Source organism: Leptosomus discolor, chromosome 10 (assembly GCF_034619465.1).
Source record: "Leptosomus discolor isolate bLepDis1 chromosome 10, bLepDis1.hap2, whole genome shotgun sequence".
Taxonomy (NCBI): Eukaryota; Metazoa; Chordata; class Aves; order Leptosomiformes; family Leptosomidae; genus Leptosomus; species Leptosomus discolor.
In genome coordinates, this window is record NC_141400.1 from 7,908,952 (window position 1) to 7,928,442 (window position 19,491).

Consider the following 19,491-nt stretch of genomic DNA (forward strand, 5'->3'; position numbering starts at 1 on the left):
CATCGTAAATTTACATGTTGTTTTTTTTCTTTTTTACTTCTTTAATACAGGAGAGTATCCAGCTATGCTAAATCCTGTCTAGCAGGTCTGACTTTCAAGTAGTTTATAGCCTCATTGACTATTTTTATAGACATCTTGTAAATATATTAGCTGGATAGATGTCTCTATGTGCTTGTGTCTTCCTTCAGGTATTAAATAAGAAGTCTTAGAAGGTTTTTTTGGGGGAGGGTTTTCTTTGTTATTTTTTTATTTCCTGCGGGTGAATTAAGATTAGGCTTCTCGTAGCAAATTAGCTGCATCTATAGTTGGGCTTATAGTATATACCTGAAAATTCTAAAGAGAGTGATGGCTGATTAAACCTCATCAGATATAGATTTCAATATGCCAATATCAAAAAGCATGTGTCTGGTGGAAAGAACAATATTTCTAATGTTTTACATACTGCTTGAATTAAAGCTATATTAATTCTTATTTCTTATTTTTCCTTTTCTCATTTTGATAATCAATATGAATTTTGTGTGAGTCCAAATGAGAAACTTATTCAGTCTTATCATACTGTGCTTTTTTTTTTTCCCCCCTACAAGAAAAACAACCTTTTTAATATGTTTTTCTGAACTAATTCAACATTCTGGAATGAATCGTTCCAATGGGTTTGTTGACTTGTAAGCAAAGCTTTTAGTTCATGTCTGTTATTTAAGAACTTTCAAAGGTCATGAACTTTTGCATATTCAACAGATATGTTTTTTGTTGTAAATCTTGACTTTAAAAGGAAGAATACAGTAATGTGCAAGTAGGAAGTCTAAAACTTTTCATCTACAGGATCATTGTAAATAAGAAGGGAAAATGGATTGTCTTTTAATTTTTATAAATGGAGCAATAGATCTCTCATGGGTATAATAAACTGATTTACCTGTAAAGCTTTTCATAAGATTTAATGAAATTCTCATTGCAAAGCAACTGAATTTTTTTTTGAAAGACAACACTTGCATTTTAAAACGTCACTTTTCCCCCTGGGCTGTAATTACATTTCATGTAGATGGCTCCTTTACATTTTTACTTTTCTTCTTGTCTTTATACCTACTATTGGATTCTGCCTTGTTTCCCTTAGCTTAAAATTACAGGAGCTTTAGCATTTTGTATTGTACAGAGGCTAGAATCATTCAATACTGGATAGTTAAAATATAGTCTTTTGTGGTTGCTTAATATTGAAAATAGGAAAACTATTGTTGAGTCACGTTATCTCTCTGAACACAAGCTCTTTATTTAAAAACTGGGGTTTGTAAATGTGATAAATGTATAAAAACTTACAAATGCTTTGAAGGTGTTCTCATGTGATATGTATATATGGCATAATCCCTGGGACAACAATGCCTTGTCTCGATCAGGACATCTACATACTCTTGGAATACAAATAGCAAGCAAATAATTGTGCCACTAGTGTGTACTTGACAAAACTCTTAATGACCATCTGAACATCCTCAGATATATACCAGAGTAGTAATAGCTATCTGCACTGTGATGAGCTTGAAAACATTTTAGCACATCTGTTGCATCAGGAGTGAGTTTCTTCTCTAGGATACAACTGGGAGAGTTAGTATGTATAATGTATATATTAACATAATATTTTATGTAATATGTATGTGTGAATATGTCTATATAGATAGATTTCTGAGCGGATTTCTTCTGAATAATAACCCTCACCATACCCAAATGCTGGTTTGCTTACTATTTTGTTTGCTGTGGTGGCAGTCTCTGGCTTTACAATACGAAGGTCATCTTTTGATTCTGTGCTGAATAGCTAATATAATCTCTATTCGGAGGAACGCTATACTTTTTGTTTAGTTAGCACTAGATTGTGCTTTGGTGTCATTTTCCCACTGGGAATTACGTATTTCTCCATGAACTGTCCTTATCAATCACATCCATTTTCCTGAGGAGTAAATGTCAAATCACCTAAATAAGTGTGGCAGGAACCGAGGTGTTTGCTAGTGACTGATTAAGGGCTTATTTCCTTTGCATTGTGTAGTGATACATGGTGAGAAAAGTTCACTCAACTCCTTAACTGCAGGTGTGGCATGCTCCTCCATGTTGTGTAGTTTGCACTATTGAGATAGGGCTATATCAATCTTTAACTAAACTCCTCCCTTGCTGGAAGAAGAAGGCCAACTTGCACAAGTGAGGGATCTGATCGTTTGTTCCACATTATTACATCCATTTCTTCAGTGTTGCAGGCTTTCTATAGGCATACGTAATCTGATGGCTGAGCTAGGGTAAAGTACTTACTGTCACCAAATCCTTAATTTCGCAGACCTTGACAAAAAAAAGTAAATATATTAACTGGAATGCACTTGGGCTGAGGGAATTAAAGGGCTGGTTTGGACTGAGATTCATAATAATCAGTATAAAACCTATTTGGTAGCGGGGAAAAGATCCAGCTAAAAACTGAAATCTTTAATGTAAAACGTTAGCCACTCTTATTAACTGCAATGAATTAACAGAAACCTGGTAAGTCACTGACCACTGCAAAAAAAGAAAAAGTTAGCGATCTGTCTGGCACCAGCTGAAATACATTTCCATGTAAAAGGTGAATGACACTCAGTCATGGAGTGGAGACACTCTGTACTTTAAGTAGATAAAGAAAGGTTATCTCTCTTCATTAGGATACTTCTATTCAGTGATTTTTATTTTTTTTTTTTTTTTAAGAATAAGGTAGTCTTCAAAATGGTTTTAAAGATTTAGTCTCCATCCTTGAAAGTTATGTGGGTGAACCATTTGACTACAAAATGAGGCAACACAGAGGGTTATGAGGATTACAATCACTTGTATTTAGGCAGCTGATGAATCAAACTAGTCAAGCAGTCTAGTTCTTGAAGCATGCTTTTAACAAACTAATCACAAGACAGTTGGAATGGAGTGCAGCAGTTTTATTGAAAAAGTCCACAGGTGTGTGCAATTCCTTTATTAAAATGTTTTCAAATACATTGGACGAGGAGCAATTGGTGACCAAGAATTATTCCTTTTTTATACATTTTTTATTTCCAAAACTATACAAACATTGGAAAACTTTTCTTTTCCTCCATTTTAGCTATTAATACTTCTGTAATGATAAGTTATATATCTCCCTTTTTAATATGCAAGCCTGTTTTCCTGGAGGTGACATTTTACATCTTTGACAATTAAAAAAAAAAGGTCAGTCATATTTACATGTGCTTAAGGTTGCATAATTGAGCATCATATGGGTTCTGAAAACCAGTGGGTAAATGGTTTTCAAGATTCACCCAGGTGCGTTGAAGGTTTTAAATACACATAAACTGCATACATGTGATCTAGTAGCCAAGACACCCTTTGTTCCCTTTTATTTTCAAGGCTATCTATAAACTGTGTGCTAGCCGTGGTAAAGGTTTGTTGTAGTAAAGGTACTCACCGAGTGAAAAGCAGCACTGACAACAACTATTGCTGATCAAGGATGTGAATGGGCAGAGAATTGTATGTGTATATATAATACAAAATCTAATGTTTCAAAATCAACTTGAAGCTTTTATGTAAAAATAATGTCTAGAATAAAAGCTATTTCCTGGACTGGAATAAAGAATAAAACGAACCCCACAAACACTTGTGTAAGGAAAAAAGTAGAGCTCAACATGGGAAAAGAACAATAGAAGCACATGGATTAAATTCGGAAGCTGATCTTGCCATGTATAATAATTACTGGAAATTCAGTTGAAATATAGCCACCTTGTCAATGGAAGATGAAGGCTACAACTGCAGCAGACACATACAGTATACTTTATGAGCTATTATATTGGCCATACAGTTTGTCTACATTATTTATTTGAATCCTTAAGGCTTCTCTAATGTCTTACATGAAAGTGCTGTCTGCTTGGATCTTCCATGCATGAGGGAAAGGGGTAATTTTTCAAGGAAAAAAAAAAGTTATCCACATTTCAATTACAACAGCACATCCAGAGACACAAAATAAAAGACAAAACTTTATGGTACCTTTGTTTCATTTATTTTGGCCCCCAATAGATGCATGCACTAGACTTTATGTACTACAAGGTATTGAAATATTTACAGCATTGTACATGTGCTCTTAAAGGGATGGCAAAAGGAGAAGTCTATTTTTATCTTGGTGGGAGTAGAAGTTAACTTTCCTAGCTTAATAATACCTATTCAAAGTGAGAGATGACTCTTCCAAAAAGAAAAGCCCACAGAGAGTAAAGCTATAGCATAATTATAGCCAATGTTATCAAACTGTGCAGCACTTTACCTGGGAATTCTCCTCTCTCTCTCTCCCTCCCTCTCCAGTTTGAAATAGCAGTGCCAACTATTAAGTGATGTTGCCATGCTGCCGTTGCTCTGTCTGCTCTGTTTCTCTCTATTTCAGCAGGTATAGCTGTATATTACCTGTTTATATGATTTTTATTTCAGATTATTTTGGCATGTTGAATGGACATTTAATTCACAATAACCTGATGTCTATTTTTGGACAAATGGTATGATTGATATTTACTGGGTTATGGCACTAAAGAATTCAGACCACTATAAAGCGCATCATAAATACTTTAAGTGGACTTAGGAAACCATCTCTCTAAGAAATTCAGTGAATAAGGCTCATATCACTGATTTCCTTCTGCTTTAAAGGTAAAGATATGATACCCAATACACCAGGTTAAACAAACAGAAGGCAGTTGGGAAGAAGATGCGGGCATAGGAGTCCATTTTGGCAATGCGGATATGTATTCTTCCATGTCTCCATGCTCCTGTTCGACAATCCTCAAAGCAGCAAAAAAAACTGGCACAGTCCTTGCCATCAAGACACTCATACCCATATTCTTCATCCCTTTCTTGGAGGTGTGTAGCATTGTTCATTTGAATAGTAGCTGATCGAGGACGGATGTCAATTGTAGGTGCCTAAGGTGGAGTGGAAAAAAAAAAAAAAAGGTAGCAGGAGAGAGAGACTCTGTTATCACCAGACCAACAGGGAGACGGAGACTAATGGTTAACATGTGAATGATGGTTCTGTGTGGGGTACATGGGAAATTGCTGAGGAGTTCTAATGGCAATATTACCTTGAACTTATTAAAATCCGTTGCATCGTACACTAACTTTACAGGAAAGCAGCACAAATCAATATAAAGTTAACAGCTGTAGACAATTAGCTTTAATGCCAAACTAAGTAAACATTAAAGGTTAAAGGAAACATTCAGGAATGTAACTGATGGTATTTTGAATTTCTTTTGTGTTTTATGTTTTACGTAGCTACTTGATATCTGAAGGCAATTTGTTTATTGCACGTGGAAGAAACGGAAATAATCAATCGGAAATGCAGGATTTTAATAAAGGGCTGGTTTGTGTTGAAATAGGAGCAAATATATATACAGGAAAAAAGGCAAAAACTGAGTCTTTTGAATAAGGTTAGGAGAATCTCTAGAAGACTCTCCAGTTGTTTAAGTATATGCAGTTTACCATCTACTAATGTTCACCAGCTAGAAGGTTCAACATGCACCAACTTTTATGTGGTAGCTGTACATATATATACACACATACATATTTGGAATTAATTGAGCAAATTAAGCATTTAAAACACATTTGAGCACTTGGCGAACACGAGGATGACAGGCATTGAAATTTCCAGCTGATAGTTATTAGGGTAAAATAGCAACAGTTCCATTCTATATGTATGTAAATTTCTTGGCTTTTATTTTATGTGGTTTCTTTCTTTACCCTATTTTTGTTTTAAATGAAATCTCTGCATTTCTGAATGGAGATAAAGTTTAAACGTGAAACATAGCTAAACATATTTGCTAATTTGCTTAGAGTGTGTTGATCCAGTGGCAGTGTTAAAATATATATATGCATCTTAAACCCTTTTAAAACTCTGACTTCTGTGCATAAAGAACAGCATTTAAGTAACTGATGATGACATTGAATTTTGTTCAGGTCAACATCAGAACAGATTTGTTTTTATAATTTGGAGTGAAATCACAAAGGTTAAAAAGCAGGGTCAGAGCTGAGTTCTAAAAGGGTGTATTGTAGGTTTCTGGTGTAGCTGGTGCTATTGGATCCCATGGCAAATTGAGAAAGTGGAGCAGAAATGTTTTAACATTAAACTCTCTTAATTCATGTGATCCAAATGTTGGTCACTCTTGAACTCAGAGACATAGTGAATCATTATTTGGGCTGCTGAATCAACTCTACAAATGTTTAGAAATATGTAACCATTCTACTTAATTAGGAAGTTATCTTGAGTAGAATGCTTAGATGTCTCATTAAAAAAAAACAAACAACAAAAAAAACCCCAACCCCCCCCCCCAACAAAAAAAAACAACCCAAACACCACTGTCATATAAGCTCTAATAGTTAAATTCAGCAGTTGCATGCAGTGAATTTCCATTCCAAAAAACATTATACCTTGAAGGAAAACATCCGAAGAAGCTTTCATTTTGTAGACAGAAAAGAGAATCAGAGGGTTTTGTTTTAAATTAAAGAAAGAAAGGAAAGAAAGAGACAAAAATAATGTAAATTAAAAATATGTTTATAAAACATAGTAAGTCAAAAAGAACTAAATTTACAGAAGGGGTGGGACAATAGCAATTTAAACAAGTATCTATAATATAAAACCCCCACATTTTTGACTTGTCGCTGTCTTGTCTACATCTGGGCCAATCACATATCAAACTCCATTTAGATCTTCTCATATACTGAGGGGATTCCAATCTTTTATGTTGAACTGTTTTGAAAGAGATCATCCACAGAGTTTTTATAAAAACTCTTTTTAGACAAAAATTCTGTTTACCTGCAGACTGGGTTCTGAACTTCTAAGTTTTTTAGACTGTGATTAGGATACAGGCAATCTTTTACAGTTCTGTTTGTCCCCAAATGCTCACAGATAAGTAATGTAAAGAACAAGTAATCTGCCCTTATAAGGGACATCTTTAAGTGAGACGACTAAATTTGAGGTAGTTAATCTTTACTCCTTTAATTGTCTGTGAAAGACACACATGAACACAGACAGCCTTTTATCTGGCCTAGGACAGGACACATCATCCGGAAGTGACTCTTTCTTTCTTTGGACCAATAGAGAGGCCTATGATCAAATCCAACTTTAGCGTACCTAAGTTAGGTGAGAATTCTTCCTTTATAGTCTTATAGATGTTTTCCTGGCTGTTTATCCACTAAAGAGTTCATATATATATATTTTTTAGAGTCTACTTCTCAACAGGTTTTAAAGTTAAATAGCAGTAATGTGTAATAAAAGGTTCTTTAATTACTGTATTTTCTATATTCTTCTTGTACTGTAAATTATAACAAAAAGAGAGCGTCTTCAAAGTCCTTGAAGATTTTAGCAGAGCAAATCCAAGTGATTTCATTGTTTCCTAGATGCCTGAAATGGATTTGAAAATACTCTCTATTAATGTAAAACACTTGTTCTTCACATTTGGGATGGTTTTTTGTAGGCAATTGGGCTACTTTTCCCTCTAGGTTTTTGCGATAGTTCTTTTCACCTAAGAGAGTCCAGATCACAGACTTTTCAGCTCAGTTGCAAAAGGCAAGAAATCTGTCCTGGACAAAATAAGCACAAACTCTTTCACTGTCTGGGCAAAGCCCCAAACTCCTACTGAGGATATTTCAAGGATTTTCTTATTTTGGCTATTTCATACATTTTTTTATTATTGTGTAGCATGCACCGTATGTAACATTATAAACTGCTAGCAAAGTCACTTTCTGAGGGAGAGAAGTAGATAAAGGAGGGAAGAAATACAAGAAAAACGAGATAAGGAAACAATGAAAAGGAAACAGATACTAAAGGGGAAATTAGAAAAAGAACACTGTAGTTTGAATATAGAAGTTTAACTGTAGTCCTGATAATAAGGAAAACAAAGTCATGTCAATAATGCGGACATAAGTTAATGGCAGAGAGTATTGCTAAAGCTAAGAGAGAAACTGACAGTTCTTCCGTAAAGGTCACAGCAAGAGCTCTATTGATAACATATATAATGGCTTTGGTCATAGCTGCCATTTGCAGAACACTTTGGTTAAAATGATCCTTATTCTAAGAAATTACATTCTCTGGCACCCAGACAACTGTAATATATGAGCTTTTCATTCTCAAGGTGAATGTTTGCATTCCTATTAATAAAAAGGAAGAGTGTGTATGTAATAGCAAAGTCTGGAAAGAAAGTACTAGCATGAAGAGGGATGTAAATGCTCTCTCAGAAAAACTGATTGAATTTTAGACCTTGCTGGTAAAAAGATACATACTGGATTTTTCTTCTTTTTGTCTTTGTCCTTGCTTGGCTTTCTGTTGCTGACAAAGTAGTGCAAAGTTCCATATTCCACCAGTGCAGAGAAAACAAAAATAAAGCATACTGACACAAAAAGATCCATTGCTGTCACATAGGAGACTTTGGGAAGAGATTTACGAGCAATTGTGCTTAGAGTGGTCATTGTCAGGACAGTTGTAATACCTGGTAGATAGATAAAAGACAAGAGAAATATCATTACTTCAAATAACAAACTGATTTTGCCAGTTATCTGTCTCTAACGGGTTTGGAAGTATGCCTGGAGTTCAAACATATAACAAAGATATTAAACAGCACATCCCAGCAGTGAAATGTGGCTTCAATAAGCGCTTCAAGGATTAACATGGGGTATGAAATATTTTTCCATGGTCACTGCAAGTGCTGCTCTGCAGTTTATTTTGGTTAGATGGATTCAGGTTCTAAGAAATTTAATTTAGTACTTAGTTTTGTAGTTTACTTCTAGGGGGTCTTTATTTTTCATTGAGAAATTTATTTTTAGGCTTAATGTGAACCCTTAAGCAGAGCTAGAGAGAAGAGAATTTGTGTCAGAGTGAGAAAATCATGTCAGAGAATAAAAATCACTTTACTTCATTCTTCAAAGAAACCTCAAGACCAATCTCAAAATTTTTGAGCTGTTGGGATAAGTTTTGCTTATTTCTGGTTTACAGGGTAATGATACCAGTGTCAGTAAGAGACACACTTGCAGCCATTATATGAGGTAGAAATTAATGAAAATTCTTAAGAAAGCATGTAATCCAGCAAGAACTTCAGGACAAATCATGTGTAGATTTATATGTGTGCTACATAAAGAAATAAAACTGGTTTTACTCTCTCCTGCCTAAATGCAGTCTAGTTGTATGCAAAAGATGCTAGCCCACAGCAAATTATCTGCTGCTCATTATTTAAGTGATTTCTTGCATATAAAGCTGGAAGGGAGAGTCACTTGGGGCTTCTTAGAATTGTAATACTGTGAGGTCAGATTTCTCTCTGTCCCAGAGCAGTATCTGTTCTGGCCTTCATAAGTGGCTGTAGTCTATCACTGAGAAGTAGTGACATGCCTCACTATCTCTTCTTCTTTTGGAACATTATTCCCTGTACTATGATGTAAAGAACATTGAAAATCCATCAAAGCAGTTAAAATCAGTCACATTTGTATGGCAAATTTCATACCACTGACGTTACCTCCTCGGTGGTACAGGTAGACTAATTCTCAAGAGAGGGACTGGTCTGGTTTTTATACCTAAGTAAAATTTAAAATAGCAGCTGAGCACCTTTATTAATTTTATACTTTTTTAAAGCAGATTTTGTAACCTCTTTTTAGAGAGGACGTGAAAAAGGCAATAAAATCCTTAGAACTTTCTGTCATGGAATCCACTGGTCCTCTATTCCTGTGTTTCTTTTGAGGGAGTTGTGGAATGAAAATGCTGTCCCTCATTTTGCACTCCAGTGCTCTGTGCTGTAGTTCTGTGAAGAAATGAAAATGCGGAAGGAAAAACTGAAATGATTCTCACTTGTGTGGATTTAATGCAGAAGTAGAAAACGTGTTTCTCTAGTTGAGAAACTAGTTCTCTTTCTCTAGTTGAATGTTTCTACTTTGCTAATTCTTACAGCTACAGCTGCTTTGCACAAGCAAGGTTAATTTGGTCTCGGTTTATTTGTGGAACAGTTGCTAAATGTGTAGAAGTTGCTAAATGTGTAGAAATTGCTAATTCTAATTAATTTGCATGTCATATTTTCATGTATAGGTTTTTAGATACCACCAAATTCAGTTGATTTTGTGGCCTGAATGCTACATTTGATTGTTGGTCCCTAAAGTTTAAAGTCAGGGTACTACATTCTCCCCTTTTTACCGCTACGACACACAGACAGCCAGAAAGATTGATTCCTTCTTTGTATTTATTTCATTTGTATTGCTAGTCACTGTGATATGGAAGTAGAGCAGATAAAACTAATATGTCCCTGCCTCTAATCCAGCAGTGTTTCCCATCCTCTTGATGTTTATAAAAAATACTGCTGTTGTCAGAAAAGATGCAAAAGTTTTTATTGTAGGCAGTCTGCAATACTCAGAGTTAGGATCTAACATAGTAAAAAGGAAGAGATGAAAGTATGGTTTAGGCTGTGTTATTCTTTGGAAATTACTACATCCCTCTGAATGCGGAGAGCTCATGTGAAACTGTCTCTCCTCTTACAGTTACAAACTGGTGATCCACAGAGGTGTCAATTAAACATCATAAAGCTTGAATAAAAGCAGGAATAAAAAACAACTCACCCAGTGATGTTCTGGCTGGAACTGCATCCTTGTTAATCCAGAAAGAGACCCAGGACAACACAACAATAAGTGTGCAGGGGATGTAGGTCTGAATGGTGAAATAACCCATTCTCCTGCTCAGGTTAAAGTAAACAGACATGACTACATAGTCACCTGTAAAATAAAAGCATACTGAGATAGAATAATGTGTTAAAACCTGACACAGATTTTCTATATAATAGCTAAGTTTTTCCTATTCTGTGCTTGGGATATATATATCGAACCAATTCACAAGGTACAATGATGGCAAATACAAGCATACCTTTTCTTCAACACCGATATAGCTCAAGAACTGGTGGGTTTTCCACATCATGAAAGTAAACAGTCTTGCAGGTTCACTTAGGTAACTTGTACTTTAAGATTTCAAGGGTAACCTCCCTTGTATAGCACAGCGTGCTTCTTTCTACCCAAGTCATTTCTCATAACTTGCAAATGCCTGGTATAGTCCTCTTACAGTAATGGAGTGAGTGGTGGTGGTCCAGCAAACCTCCAGTCACCATGATGTCCCTGTTAGCATGCTCTCAGCTCTGCTCTCAAATAATGCATGCTTTCAGATGTACTTTCTAAATTATTCATGTTCTCAACTATTCTTCAGGGCTAGGCTGTGTCAATAATTAATTTTTTTTGCCTGCAGATCTTCTGTTGTATTATCTCCTCTAAAAGGATTTGAACCCCCCTCTCGTAAGTGCACAAAAAAATCAGGCTATATGTTACTCTGGTGTGCATAACACATCATTCCCATTCAACAGTTTTGTGATTCTTTTTCCAATTTTTTTCCCCTCTCAAACTATTAAGTAAATTCCATCTGGATTCAGGAATACAGCAAAGCTTCAGTTTTTGATGTGTTTTTTCTAAACTAAAAAAACCCTAGTTCTCATCTTTACTTCAGATTACAGTACTCCTGGGAAATCTTGATTGCAAAAGAACTATAGAACCCCAGGCTACAAAAGACTTCATTGCAATTCAGTGAAATGCAGTCCAGAGAAGTCTCAAACTGAAACAGAATACGATTTGTAAATTTAGAGTGAGATGGTTTTTTGGTGTTATCAAAGAGACTTTGCGGCTAATGTATATTCTGCTTAGATCAGTACCTTTAGTTAATGCGGAGTTCTCTGTTTTCAGGCATAATTAAAATTTTAATTTCCCCCACAATAATCCCTTTGAACCTGGTCACATAAGAAACTTCAGAGATCATTTTTCAGCTGGTGCTTCGTTGTTGTATTATTTTTTTTCAATGTGAATGTCCATATCCCAGGGATTAACTGGTTTTAATTCAATTATTTTATGTCATAATTAAACTAAAAACTTAAAAAACAAGTTATACGTGTGTGGTTTACAAGGAGATATGACTGAATATGAGCAGTCAATTTTAATAACTACAGTCTGACTATCCCTTTAATTCTCAGCTAAGTTTACATTATATGTATATGTCCTTCACATACCAAAAAGCCGCCCCCAAACCTAAAAAAACCACCACTGACCAGGAACACACTAAAACTGAAACCATGAAATTACAGTATGACTCATTCTTCGTCTCTCTGGATCATGCATTAACTTCCTGAGAAGTGATTATTTTGTCAATTTTGAGAAGTTAGTTTTTTATTCATTCACCTTCATATATGCTATTAATAACATTGGTATTTGTTTTTTTATTTCCTGCTGTACTGTGGTAGTAGCTGTATTATTTCTATGCAAACAGTTTTAAGGAGAAGGCTGTTTTCATGCTCAGTGTTATTATATTGCTTTAATAAGACAAAAAATTACCGGAAGAGGTGAATTATAAACCCGAATATAGATGAGAATGTAAAAAGGTACAAAAGATTAGCTCAGAATTGAAGTTAAAAAATTGGATGCTTTCTTTCTGTTATTGCTTCTTTTTCTGAAGCTGCAACTACTTCAGTATGTAGTAGCTAAACATGCATATCAGATCCTAGGTAACTACTTTCTCCATATTTTTTGTCCTGTATTTGGACAGGTCTTTTTGACCAATTGTTTTGGTAGTTCTAGCACTCTTACCTTGTAGGATCTTTTATTCAAAAGCACAGAAAATCATAGAATCATAGAATGCTTTAGGTTGGAAGGGACGTCAAATACCATCTAGTTCCAACCCCCCTGCCAGGGACACCTCCCACTAGACCAGGTTGCTCAAGGCTCCATCCAGCCTGGTCTTGAACACTTCCAGGGATGGAGCATCAACAACTTCCTTAGGCAACCTGTTCCAGTGTCTCACCACCCTCAGGGTGAAGAACTTCTTCCTTGTATCTAGTCTAAACCTGTCCTCTCCCAGCTTCCAACCATTACCCCTCAATACTAGAACAAAATACTAGAATTTAGTACACAAGCCAGCACTTTCTTACAGGTATTAGAGTCAAATCCAAAACTCAGCACCTATGCTGAGAAAGCAAACAGATGAATCCAGATAACCTTGACCAAGGCATACTGCAAAGATTTCATGCATTGTCCTTGTTCAGTAAGTGTGTGCAAACCAAGCCAAAAGGTTGTGTGGACAACATATGAATATGCATATATGTCTATATAGAGAGAGTAGCCTCAGTCCTTCCATTTTATAGACCATTTCCACATACATTGTTTTACTGTGTGTTTTCTGGAAAGCTCAGTCATGATCATCTGGTCTCCAGGGAGAGTTGTTTTTAGAGTTTTCCCTTAATGCAAGGAACGTTTTTTATACATAAGCTATTACAAGAATATTTTACAATATTTTTTGCACAGTTTTAGATTATTTTTTTTTCCAAAATGCAATGCATAAGAGCTTTTAAAATGTTAACTAACATATAAAGGCCTCGGTCCATTCAGCAGCAATAAAATATTTGAATCCTCTGTCATATCAAAGATGCACTTCAGAGGACAATCCTTATCCATATACCAACAGCAGTGTTCTGTCACAGAGCATTTGCTACACAAACTGCAGACACTTCAGGTGGAAGTGTTTTAGACCTAGTTGAACACAATTCCCTCTGCCTTTTTTTTTTTTTTTTTTTTTAATTCTGGACTTCTTAACCGATTTTGTTTAGAAATAGCATATCTCTGCTAACATGTTCCAAAAATTTAAAAACTGATGTAATTGTTCTAGATTCTGTTCAACCCTCTCAAATGTTATTGCACCTTCCTTTATGCAAAAACTTCCTTTCCTAATGAATATATGTGTAAAAAAAATCCCAAACACTCCAGAATGATATCTAAAGGAAACACTGTTTCAGCTCCTCATAGTTATAGACAAAGTCCACAGAATTATTTTGGCAGATGTTACTTCTCATGCCTTGTCGAACGGGAAACATTTAATGAAAGCTCAAGGAAATGAGAGACCATATATACTTTGTAGGGGCTTTAAGGTTTCTACTAATGGATAAGATAAATCAGAGGAAGTAAAAACTTCAGTGTCAACTATAACTTGCCAGGCAGTGTGGAATTGACCAGTCTGAAGAACCATTCAACGGTGCATGAATTCTTTTAAATTACATGTACTTTCTAATCTGAAAGCCTGCTGGTGCTGCAGACGCTGTTGTGTCGTGGAGTAAATTCCACTACTTCAGAGTATCTTACTAAAGAAAAGAACAATGTTAATACCACAGAGAGGTGTTTTGTTTATTTCTTACTTTGCTTGGTTGGGATTTTGGGAAGCGGGATGTACTGATGGTTTTTTTCAAGGTTAGAGTGAGAATAACCAATATAAGCCGAGAAATGCCAAGACAAGGCCAGCCAATAATCCTGTCATGTTTTGAATATCTCTTCTAGTCTTGAAGTAATATGAACAATTGTAAATAAAGCATTAAGGAAAACAGGCCTAAGTGGTGGGATGCTCCAGAGAAGCATCTTGCTGGTATCGCCTAGTTTATGTCAGTGATGTTGGAATGATATAACAGCAGGCTGCCTGAGATTTTGACTAAGAAAAGTACTCTGGAAAGTACTCTGAGCATACAAGGTAACACAAGACCAAAGATGTGCAATTTAGGACCTAGTATCAGCGGTCATAACGTGTACATCCAAAAATGTAAACTGCACTAAGTCCTCTGTGGAACATGGATTTGACAATACTTTGCTTTAGCCACACCTTTCCTGATGGAATCTTGCCCCAGCCCTGTTTTTATCCACATTTGTTTTTTTCTGACTCTGGACTTTCGTGGACTTATCTGCTCTTCAGCTGGCACCAGCTTAAATATTCGCTGTTATTTTCAGATTATCTCTGTGCCTGAGGTGATTTTTCACTCCTGGTGTGATGCCTGCATGAAGCTGTCAAACTAAGACATTATTTTAGTAAAAAATGACTAGACTTGATCCTTAGCACAGTGTCATTCATTAGCCCCTGCTTGGCAAATTGATAATCTTTTCATTATTACTTCATCCTCTTTCCCTGAGCTCTGGCTTTTATTTATCCAATATTGTCTACTACAGCAACAAAGCTTCTCAGACTGCCAGATTGCTGTTTGGAGGGCTAATATACTTTTGGATTTTTCTAGAAATGAATGATAATGCGACCTGGCAGTATCTTTGTAAGACAACATACTTAAGTACTTAACGTTTGGCACCCTAATTAGAAGATTTTTGGATTACTTAGCCTTTCACCAGACACCTTACAGTCCTGCTGCCCATTTTAAGGTATATATAACTATTACATATGTCTAGAAAATAATACCTAGATAATTTTCAATTTTTGAAGAAATACAAATTTTTGCTGGAAAAAATAATCTTATTACATTGAAGAGCATAATAAGTAATCCTTAATATATTTAAACCTCATCTCCCTCTCTCTGTATGAATAAATGTATTTCTCCTCTCCCTCTGTATTCATCTCTGTTTGTATATAGAGATGAAGATAGTCTTCTTCATCTCAAGATACGATAACCAGTTAATCAGTTTCTTCAGTGACATATATTTAAACCAGAATGCAGCACCTTGGGAAAATGCTATCCAGGTCATGTTTTATCGTCACATATAAATACTCACATCATGCTTTCTACTAAATGCATATTCCTGCCAATTATGCTTGGAATATCACAAGAGAGGCAGGATTCTGACTTGAATGACAGCATCTTCATACTGCCACTCTGAATGGGAAGTTGAAGATTTCTTTTGGTGGCTATAATCCCTGCTGCACACAGGGAAAGTGCATGGCCCTTAAGTCACTTCTAGAGTAGGAGATTCTCTGAAAAGGAGATGCATGCCATCAGTATCCAGTGATCATGACCTTAGTAAGTCCTTACAAAAGGTTTTCTTTCTAAAAGTCCTGTGCCATCCTAATTTACATGGACACAAAGCAGGAAACTAGGAAGCTCTTCCTACTGTACACTTGTGTGATATAGTACTTTGAATACCAGGATTCAGACACCTCTGTTAGACCATAGGCGAAGTAAATTCCTGATTTGAGGAACCATCTGTGCATACGTCCTGGCCTAAGTCCCAAAGGTTCAATAGAAGGAATTAGTTGTGCCAGGAAGCATAGCCAGAGGGAACGTACATTGCACTTAAGTGATTTAATCAGCACAGTGGGTGTGATCCTTCATTGCTTCCTGGTTGTGGAATCATTTATACCTGTGTGAAGTGAATGGGAAATTATACCCATTAGTACTCTCTTTATGCATGTTTAAGTGACTGTGCAAAGTGTAAGGTACTGGGGAAACAAGCCTTTAAATTGTACTCAGAAGTGATTTGGAAGCCTGTACAAAAGCTAGAGAAAAGAACAGCTTTCTAACATCACAGGAAATTGGTGTCTTAATTATAGTTCAAGTAGCAACACTTATAGATCAGATTGTCTCACCCTTACTATTATAAGATTCTGATTTCTGTTTATAACACTCCTAGATTTCAATTATTAAAAGAACTGCAGAAGAGCTTCAAAAATTACATGTTTGCCACCTGGTCAGGTTATTCATGTGAGTCATTTCAGTTCATTCTCATAGATGGTTTTGGAGTGGAGAAAATTCAGTGTTTCATTTCTGTTAAATTTATAGAGTTTTGAATGGGAAATTCAAGTAGCTGAAGGGCTGGCCTTCTTATATGTTGGCATTTCTGTGAAAATCTTTCATGGCTAAGCTAAAAGTTTTGGAAAACAACCATTGTGTGCATAGACAGATGTCCATAGACGTAAAAATTTTTTGAGAGTTTATAAGATGACTTTATTTTGACTAGCCCTGTGCTATCTCTGTTTCTTACAAAGCTATGCACTGTTCTGAAGGGGACAGCAAAAACAGATGGATAGTAGAGGTGCCTCTGTTCTTCTCAAACTTTGTTTGTTCCATTATACAAGTCCACTACCTAGAATCTCCAGAATCTTTCTGTGTGCTGAAAGTATATAGCACACAAACTCCTCACCTGATGCTGACTCTATAGTGTCAGGGAGCTTCATCGTGGAGATCTTCTTCCCCGGAAACTGGATGTGTTCTATCCCAGGGTTAAACAGGATTTTCCCTGATTATTCTGTTATCTAAAATATTTTTGCCAGTGTTTAGTAGCGTGAAAATCAATGTGAGTTTTAGTAATTCTGATAATCTTTATAATTTAGTGCTTTTTGTGCCTAAAATGTAAAAATCTGTGGAGGAAATAAATTATATAGGAGAACATTCATGATGAATCAATAATTGGCAGAAAAACACTACGAAGTATTTTTATTGTATCTTTTTAGAGCTTGAAGTTTTCCTCTACGAGATGGATTTGCAAAACTGCCGTGAAAAAAATTTTAAAAAGGCAGGAGAAGAGTAATGTATGAACAAAACTCTCCCAGAAAGAACTTTTCAAATGGCTAGCAACTCAGGTTAATGTAGGTCACTGTTTATATGGTAACTAATAGGCACAATTTTGTTGGTATGGCCAATAGCAGCCACATGCTTCGTACAGACCCAGACATGCACCAGCTGTCCAGATTTCCAATGGATTTTTCTCTCCTAGTTTTACACAGAAACCATACAGAAAAGAGCAAGAACTTGTAAAAGATTTGTTTAGAGAAACGTATGAAAATATAGATAGAAGTGGAACCTTTTCTCAGAATTAACTTATGTAAACAAGTACATAAATAAATTACTTGTTTGTATATGGGAAACCATACCCAATTCATCTTTCTGGATGCAGTATACACAGGAAAAAAGCAAATTAAAAAAATCATGCCACAGGAGGGCACTGCCACCTCAGAATAGAAATGAGAAACTATTGCAAGTTTGCCAGTGGAAAACCAAATCTTAAAAATTTCTAATTATTCTCTCCATTGCGTGTTTATACAAACACTCAAATGACATAACTGACTTCTGTGGCTCTGTTAAAAGAGGAGCACTTGTAAGAACTAAACCAATTCTTGCATGATAGAAATATTACCGAAGTAACATCACCTTTGTGCCACAAGTAATGAGTCTAAACTGCATAAATCTTTAATGAAGAACAACTGTGGCAGCAGAATTTATCTTCTTTTCCTCATAAATTACTAATAGATACATCCTTGTTCTCTCTCTCTTTTACTGTTAACATAGCCAACAGTCTCATTTTCTGTTAGGCAGAGATCACAGCTAGCACTGGTGTTTGGTTTTTCAAAAAGAATGAACAGGTAAATAATATTTTAATGGAAATGATGGTTTTTCTTGGTTTTAATCATGGTACATGGAAATACCATTAGAGTAGTAACATAGGAATTCTATAAATATCTCCTTTAAGGTAGGAGCTTTGTAAGTTCATTGCGGTCAATACTGTAAGTAAACTCTCGCTCTGTATTAATTGTATTTAAAAAAAAAAGACGACACTCATGATGAATTTGAAAAAAAAAAAGTTTTAAAAAATATCTAGAATATTTTAACAGAACTGAAAAGATTTGATCATTGACCAGTTTGTTTCATGATGTACCCACACATAAACCAAAGTGATCCCAAACCCAAAGGGTTTACTGGCTAAGTCTGCAATATTCAGATTTCTAGAACATGTGAAAAACTTCTGTTATTTTTCTAGAGCTGGCGTTCTTGCATCTTGCTGTGTATTAGTTCAGTGCCTTGCATTTCTAGGCTGGAGCTACATACCCAAATCCTACCAAATCCAGATGAGCTTCTAATTCTCCCTTGCTCTAAAAATGCCAGCCTTCTGAATCAGTACTGTCTACAAAAATAATAGCAAATAGGACCAAAAGGATCCTAAATGCATCTTTCTTCTTTAAAAAGAGAGTCAGGTTTGGACCATTTTTATATGGATATTCTATAATAATAAATAATAACTAGTTGGTAAGCTTGTGGGGCATTGCTTGTAAAACAACCAATTTCCTTCGAATTTTGTGCCCTTCTTCAAAATGAAAGAGGGGAGATTTAGATTAGATATTGGGAAGAAGTTCTTCACTGTGAGGGTGGTGAGACACTGGCACAGGCTGCCCAGAGCAGCTGTGGCTGCCCCCTCCCTGGCAGTGCTCAAGGCCAGGCTGGATGGGGCTTGGAGCAACCTGGTCTAGTGGAAGGTGTCCCTGCCCCTGGCAGGGGGGTTGGAACTAGGTGATCTTCAAGGTCCCTTCCAACCCAAACCATTCTGTGATTCTATGATTATTCCACTTCTGGCACACTGGAGGGCAGCAGGGTTACCTCAAAACTGCTACAACCTGAGAAATTATTTAAAAAAAAAAAAAAAATAAAAATTATATGGACGAAGCCTTTTCTCTTTCGTATCTGAACAGGTGATGGTACCAGAGCTCTGGTGTATTGCAGTGGCTGGATGCAGATTACTGACCCCAGAAAAGGCAGGTAAAGGGGAGAATGGGGGACTGGAGTTAGACCTCTCTCTCCCAAATCAGGCCAGTGTCATTCTGTGGACTACATTGTACATAGAAGCTCTAATATAGGATGAAAACTCATGTAAATAGTTTAAGATTGGTGTATTTTTCCTGATGCATCTTCATCTGGCTTT

General features: G+C 36.0%; 1 protein-coding gene across 5 annotated transcripts in view; it reads right to left on the reverse strand.

Annotated features, from left to right (window-relative positions):
- Window positions 1-4,638: 4,638 nt before the first annotated feature.
- Window positions 4,639-19,491, reverse strand: part of GABRG2 (gamma-aminobutyric acid type A receptor subunit gamma2) — a 70,867-nt gene continuing 56,014 nt past the window's right edge. For 2 of the 5 annotated variants that reach the window (XM_086471027.1, XM_086471029.1), the window contains 4 exons: window positions 10,576-10,728; window positions 8,266-8,471; window positions 6,415-6,438; window positions 4,639-4,914 (listed from right to left, as the gene is read on the reverse strand). In XM_086471027.1, the coding sequence (XP_086327153.1) occupies window positions 4,639-4,914; window positions 6,415-6,438; window positions 8,266-8,471; window positions 10,576-10,728 (659 nt within the window). Of the gene's footprint in view, window positions 4,915-6,414; window positions 6,439-7,701; window positions 7,761-8,226; window positions 8,472-10,575; window positions 10,729-19,491 lie in introns of all 5 variants that reach the window. The other 3 variants (XM_086471030.1, XM_086471028.1, XM_086471031.1) reach the window with 3 other exon arrangements.